The sequence below is a fragment of the Fringilla coelebs genome, assembly GCF_963513975.1.
Source record: "Fringilla coelebs genome assembly, chromosome: 5".
Classification (NCBI taxonomy): domain Eukaryota; kingdom Metazoa; phylum Chordata; class Aves; order Passeriformes; family Fringillidae; genus Fringilla; species Fringilla coelebs.
In genome coordinates this window covers 48,272,727-48,279,734 of record NC_140033.1, presented here as the reverse complement: position 1 = coordinate 48,279,734, position 7,008 = coordinate 48,272,727, and the positions used below count along the sequence as shown (strand labels likewise).

General features: G+C 42.7%; 1 protein-coding gene across 3 annotated transcripts in view; it reads right to left on the bottom strand.

Moving 5' to 3' along the window:
• Positions 1-479: 479 nt before the first annotated feature.
• TCF20 (transcription factor 20) overlaps positions 480-7,008 on the bottom strand; it is a 128,089-nt gene continuing 121,560 nt past the window's right edge. For 2 of the 3 annotated variants that reach the window (XM_084205975.1, XM_084205976.1), the window contains 2 exons: positions 4,497-4,624; positions 480-697 (listed from right to left, as the gene is read on the bottom strand). In XM_084205975.1, coding sequence (XP_084062101.1) covers positions 4,541-4,624 — 84 coding nt within the window. In that variant the 3' untranslated portion in view covers positions 480-697; positions 4,497-4,540. The remainder of the gene's footprint in view (positions 698-4,496; positions 4,625-7,008) is intronic. The other variant, XM_084205977.1, reaches the window with a different exon arrangement.

The following is a 7,008-nucleotide window of genomic DNA, read 5'->3' as shown; positions in this document are numbered from 1 at the left end:
TGTTATTCAAGCTTACATTGTTAATAGTGTTTCTCAAAAATGGAAACCTCCCTACCCCTCAGACACAACTATTGACACCAAATTACCTGCAATCATCCAAGCCTTCCTCCCACACCCTACCAACAATTTATCAGTGTTTTATTTGCCTTTCAAAATTGAATTTCATCAGATGTTGTGAGAAAGAAAGCAAGAGGAACAGAGACAAGTCCTGTTTGGAGTACTCCCAGTTTTGCTCTTCTTTCCCACAAAATGTTAGGCTCCACATGCCTTGCTTTAATTTTGGATTTAATATTTACTTTAGCTATAAGTTTCTTTTTTAATTTATATGGGGTTTTAAAAATCTTAATCAAAAGCATCAAAAGGGATATAGCGCACCTTTCATTTAAAACAAAGTCTTTCAAGACTAAAAAATAGATCTTTATATATATATATATTTATCCCTCCCTCTTTAATTCCCCCCACCTGTTTCCTTTTCCCCCTCCCCTCCCCACTGTCACTATGGAGATTGTGTCCATGGAAACAGCTGGTTCAGACTCCTTGGTCAGATTCTGTGACGTCATCAGTCTTGAGTGTGATGTAAGAATTTATGAAGGAAGTGCTGGCATTGGCAGGCACGTCGAGAGGGGGCATGGCTGCACAGTGGGAGAGATTCCATTCAGTCACGAATGTCCACTGCTTTTTATCTCAACAGCCTAACCTGAAAAACAAAGTCCAAATAATATTGGCATGCTTCCTTCCCTCCATTTGCAAACAGGCCCCTCAGGCTTTGGAAAAACCCAGTCAGCAGCCTACCACAGCAGCAACACCAAGAGCTCTTTAGCTCTGTGGGCTGAAAACAGATATACACAATGGCGAGTAGTTCATGAAAGCAAATCCATGTGATAAAAACCTTTGTTTAACAACCAGCAAAAAAAAAAAAAAAAAAAAAAAAAAAAAAAAAAAAAGAAAAAGAAAAAAAAAAAAAAAAAAGTTAATCCAGCCCAGTTCTGAAGGAGGTCTGGGATGACAGGATGATCCATACCACAATGGCACAGCACTCACCTCTACCTTCAGCAGCCAGGCAGGAGTTCACTCACCTCATGTCCACTCCTCACATTGACCATGAGACTGGGAAAGAGAGGGGCCAAGCCTGTCCCAGCATGGTGACAGCTCCTGGGATGCCATGAGGAACTGTACCCAAATGTTTCCCTATGGGCCACACTGCTACCATCCAGTGGTGGTTTCCAATGAATATGGAGCAGATAGTGAAACTAGTATCAAAATTACAGGAGTCCAGGAACCAAACCTGGGAAATTGCCAGATTTCAACTGTTAAAGGTAAAGCTGTGTGTGGTTTAACTACTTGAAGGGCAGGTGATATTTCTTTCTGCTGCTTTTTTGATCTAATTTTCATATTACAGAGACACTTCATAGAAGGACTAAGCTTGTGATGTCTTGCAAGACAAATGCGGAAACGTCCAAGTGCTTGACACATGTTCTCCCTGTCCATAAATTCTCTGAGGTGAGAAAATGAACTTCAGGAGTTTACTAAGTTGGCAGAGGCTCAGCTCAAAAGAGAAACTACAAAGTTAAAATTTAATTTCTCTAAGTTAGGGCTCTCATTCTTACTCTGTGTAGAGAGACAGCAAAGCTTGAAATAACGTATTCCTTCCTTCCCTTATCCCATACCACAAGTGAGCTGAAAAGCAATTTATTTATTTAGTAAGGTTACTTAGATATGACTTAGATAAATCCCTTCCTACCAACTAGTGAGCTTGGGAAAAGAATTTGCACCGGAACTGATGCACATGGAAAGCAGTTAACGGAAGGTGTGCCTGGGAGCAAAGTAACACCCATGTTTGTTCATAGCTGGCAATTAAACTCCAGGAACCCTAACTAAGTGTGATGCAGAAGTCAATGCTGCTCTGATCATCAGCACACCAATTAGATGACATCCCAGCAAGCCCAACTCTTGGCTGCAAATATCCCCCATCCAGGGGTGCCAGGCTGCGAGTGAGTAGAGTCAGGCAAGCACATCCGAAAAGCAGCCGGGCAAGGTCACGGAGCAGCAGCTGAAGAGGAAAGGGGGAGGTTCCCCGAGGGCTCAGGCAGCCGCCCTTTGTGGTTTCATTACCGCGCAACTGCGAGCCCTCGCCGAAGGAGTGTCAGGGCCGTGTTGCTGTCTCTGGCTCCTGTACAACTGCAGCTTGCCCATGCCTGGAATCGGTCCAGAGCATTAGGCACTGGCTCAGGGAAGAAACAGGCTCAACACACAGAGAGTCCTGCCTCATTCCTGGACAAGATCCAGAGCACCAGACTTGCTCTCACAGTCACTCTCCAGATCTGGACTTGATCCAAATGTTCTAGAGGCAACTGGCTCAGGGAGAGAGAAGCAATGAAGACAGAATACACTGACTTGCCTGGATGTTATCCAACAGGCAGGATTTTTCTTAACTTGCTAGGCCTGGGAGTGAACCAGCCCAGTAATCTCACAATTGAGTATCCATTGTATCTTACACTAAGGCCAGCAGAAGGACAGTTCCAGTACTACCTGACTGCTACAGAATTCCCCAGAAGTTCTTTAATTACCGCAGTAATATAACAATTTTTGTTTGTAAGGATCTTTTAGGTTTGCATGGCTTTTATTTTGAAATGCAAGATCAGGTTGGAACTGGAGAACCTAATTTTGAAGATATTCTGAACATTGAAAGGGGGTGGCTAAATAAGACCTTCTGGTAAGAATTACTTGAGGCAAAAAGTGGATTTCAAAAGAAATGATGCCTTAGAGAGATATCTAGAGCATACAGTGAATACAGTGCAGAGATTCCACAGCCTGCAAGGTCTTCAGTCAAGACATTCCTATGATATATAAAAAAAGAGCTAGTACTGGAAAATAATGCAGGGAACAAAGCTGTGTAAAGGTCTCTGGGACACACACATGTCCACCACTACCTTAAAGGAATGGCCCAAGAATCACTTCCCTGGTGTTAAACCGCCAGAAGAGGCACTTTGGCTGTGGGACTCTTGTCCTGCTTTAACATTATGAATTACATTGCCTGTTACATTTCAAGGAAAAGAGAAAAGCTTAAAGGAATCCCAGTGACCTTTACCATGGAAGGAGAAAGCTACAAAAATACTGAATACTGTTAAACACTGTTTACATGGTAACTGTTAAAACAACACTCCACAGCCAGGAATGAATGCTATTAAAAATGGAAAGTCACAGAAACACAGCTGAGCTAAAGCAAGTCAGCAGTCAGTCTACAAAAACTGTTTATATGGGACACTACCTGTCTTCTGCTACTGCAGCAAAACCCCACAATCTAACAATTAATCTCTCATCCTTCACACAGAACACCATTAGAAGTACTTCACAATTACTTTACTTGAAAAACAGGAAAGATTTTAAGTCAGGAGAGGTGCCTGGGAAGCAAGGCAATGGTAATGAAGGAAAGGGATTACCATCAGCAGTTCCAAGAACTGACATGAAAGAGCAACTTCCACTGCATGATTGCAAGAAAAAGACAGAGAAGCAAATAGCTTGAGTAAGAAATACAACTGAGTAGTGAAATGAAGGCAAGAGACCTTCTTGGGCTGCAGTTTCATGGACAGGGTGCCAGCAAGTGTTAATTTGAAACCGAACAGTTATTTTAATCCACCCTGCTCCCTTTGAACTGCAGTGCACTTGCAATTGAGTAAGAAATCCCAACCTCATCCCATTCCCTGGGTGCTAACTCCCACCTCAATGCTACTCCCTCCTTGTGCCAGTGTGTCTTCCCAGCCACACAGTGAACCAGATTAGGAAAAGGACCCAGCTCTGATGCTAACATGGCAAAAAGCTGTTTCAGACAAATTGAATTCCCAACCAAGTTCTCACCTGGCTGTGTAATTAATGCTGGGCCTAGACAAAGGAGGAGGCAGGAAGGAACTGCAGTGAGGAACTTGGGGCACATTACAAAGTTCTGGAATTGTGACCACTTCTGGATACAGTTCTACCTTCTATGCCCTATGTCTCTTTGCAAAATAGAGAAAAAAGTTGAGCCAAAGGAAACACAGTGGGGTCCTGCTAAGACTGATTTACTTATCCCAGGATCTATCTACATTTGCAGAAAATGGGAATCCTGGGTTACAATAATCCTGAACTCAGCAGTATTATTTATTCCTTACATATAGAATTTAAGATACTTTGATGACTTTATTTATACAGAAGCTTACTAACTACTCTGAGACTCACAGAAAAACACCTTCAAATCCTTATGGACATGACACAAAAGAAGATTTCTGCCACTCATTTAGCTGAGAGAGTAATCAGGCAGTTGTAACAGCTAACAAGCTTTGCCTTTGATTGTTTAACAGAAGGAACTGCTGCAGAAATACAAAAAATGAACAGGATGGTAGCAGAGGAAAAAATATTACAGATTTTCTGAATATATACAAAAGCACCTTAATTTCTCACAGAAATGGGGAAGGCACTGGATGTAAGACAGCAGGTGCAACTGGAAGCTCTCCTCCACTCACCTGTGCTTGCTTTTATATCCATTCCCAGGAGTACACTTCCCCCCTCACCCCCGCTCCGACTGCTCTGTGCTGAGGCTGCCTTTCAGCATCTTGTTCTGCAAGGAGGGAATAGAGCAAGGAAGGAGGGGCTGACAAACCAGCAAGCCAAACAGAGGAGGAAAAAGAAAACGAGGGAGAAACGGAAGACAGGGGTAGGGAAAGGGAACATACAGGAAGTGAGAGAGAGAGAAAGAGAAGTCAGTATTGGAGTCAGAAATAGATTTTTCAGACAGAGTTTTCCCCAAGACAAAGGCAGGTAATTCCACAAAAGCAGAGTCTGAGATATGAAAGTCTGGGTAAACTTAAGGAACACAGAATTTAACACAAAAAGGTAGAACAAGCTGAGAAGCATCACTTGAAAATTGCCCAAACAGATAGCTTAAGACAATCTAAGACGGCTGAGCCACCAAAAGATGAGGTATCCCATCCCTTTTACAGCCTCTCCATGGCTCAGCATCCTCATCAGGTCTGTTGCAACCTCACTTGCTGTGATGCAGACAGAGCCCTTTGGATCTGTGAGAGGAACCCTTCAAAAGATGACAGTTTTCAGACAGCATTTCCCTGTGATAAAAGCTGATATTTTGCATAAGTAGCACATTCTGGACATGGATGGTTGAAGCATCAATCCTGACAAAAGGAAATGGAAAAGCTCACTGGGGAGCACATGGAAAGGCAGGACCAGTCCCCTCTGGACTCGGCTTGCTTATGCCCCAAGCGTCAAGCACAAGTTAATGAGGCAAGAAGCACCTCTGCTCTCCAGGAGCTGCTTACTGTGATGAAGTGTATTTACTGGTGTGAGGCACAGACTGCCAAAGGGTAAGAGTCCCTGTACTGGGGGACTTAATGCTGGAGATTTATTAAGTTAGCTCCTCCACCCATTAGCTACAGAAGAGCAGAGTGAGCTATCAGACAGTTACTAATTTGCTAACAGTGCTTAGCTGGTGTTACCTAAAAGCATCGCTTTCAACAGACTAATTGAAAGTCTTTCTTCCTCTCAATTGCTCATATTCATATCATGCAAAAAAAATGATGCAATTTGTTCTCCAATCATTCTAGAGCAATGGTTTTCAGCCTTCCTCTTCCTGCATTGTCACTGTCTGGAATTCCCCCTTCCAGCCACTACAATGGAAGGAACAGAGTGAGCTTATATTCTGCCCTGCAGAAAGATTGGGAACAAACCAGTAATGATTAGTGAAATACACGCTGAGGGCAGAGAAAGAAAGCAAACTCTACTTGGCTTCAAAGAAATTATTTACTAAGCAAAAGCCAACAAACTTCAGTGTCAAATAAAGGCTGCTGGTGTTGAAGTTATGGTTTTGATGCAATAAAGAAAGTGATCTGCAGTGGGATAGTTCTGAATAGAATTCAAAATTTTATTGCCTCATGAAGAACTATTATGAACTTCGTTGTAGCTGTCCCACTCCCATCCTTCAAGATTACTTTAGAAATCTATGTGCCTTCTCAGAATTTTCTCTGAAAAGCTGGATTCTTTGCCTGAATCTAAACCAGTTCTTTCCTTTCATGATTTGAGCACCATCACTGCAAGTGCTCACATATAGCAGCAGTGACCCAAGGCATCCTCGTAACACTGTATTTCCCTGGAATACTTCAGGCAACAGACAGCAAAAATGAAACAGCCTTCAAATACACAACCTCTGTAATAGTTTAACCCCAGCTGGCAACTAAGTACCAAGAAGAAAATAACTGTCCCATGCAAACCCAGGACATGCTCCAATTATCTTTCGTCAAGTATCCAAAGTTGAGCAGAGGGTGGCACTTCGGCAGTTACATTACACAAAAAGGGGAGCTCATCCTTTCCGGATGTTTGGCAAGATCTGCAGGTTCTTGTAGCATTACTGCATTAATTTAAGCCTGCTGTACATTGTCAACATTATTCCACAGTTGTGCAGAATAACTTATTTTCTTTTATATAATGAAAAGTAGGCCAATTCTGGATAAGAGCCTGAATGTGCACTGAATCTTCCAGCGCATTTTAAATACGTCTGTATAAATACATCGTTTTGTGGTAGAACATCCAGAAAGGAACATGAGGCTAATTCCTGTATGTTTACAAAAGACAGATTAGAATAAGCTGTGAAAACAAAAGACCACCAGATGTCAGTCTAATTCTAGGCAGGGATCTGCAGAGAAGAACTAGATGGAGACTAATCCCTGCTAGAAAGCAACACAATTCTTCCCCATTATTTGCTTTTCAGCACAGGCCATCCGAACTCTTGCCCTATTCCTGTTGGATTCAACTGGCAACATGAACAGTTGGGGTTTTTTTTTCTGGATACTCTCTGACCATTTAAAACTGGAAGACTGGTATCCACAACCTCCCAGGGGTGTATGCTCCCTTAAGGGCTGGGAGGGGCACTCCCATCACTGTATCCCATTACTTATGCTACAAGAGAGTATGTATTGTCTACCTCGTCCCCCCTCGCCATGCAGACAGCTCCTTGCACCCTGTGCT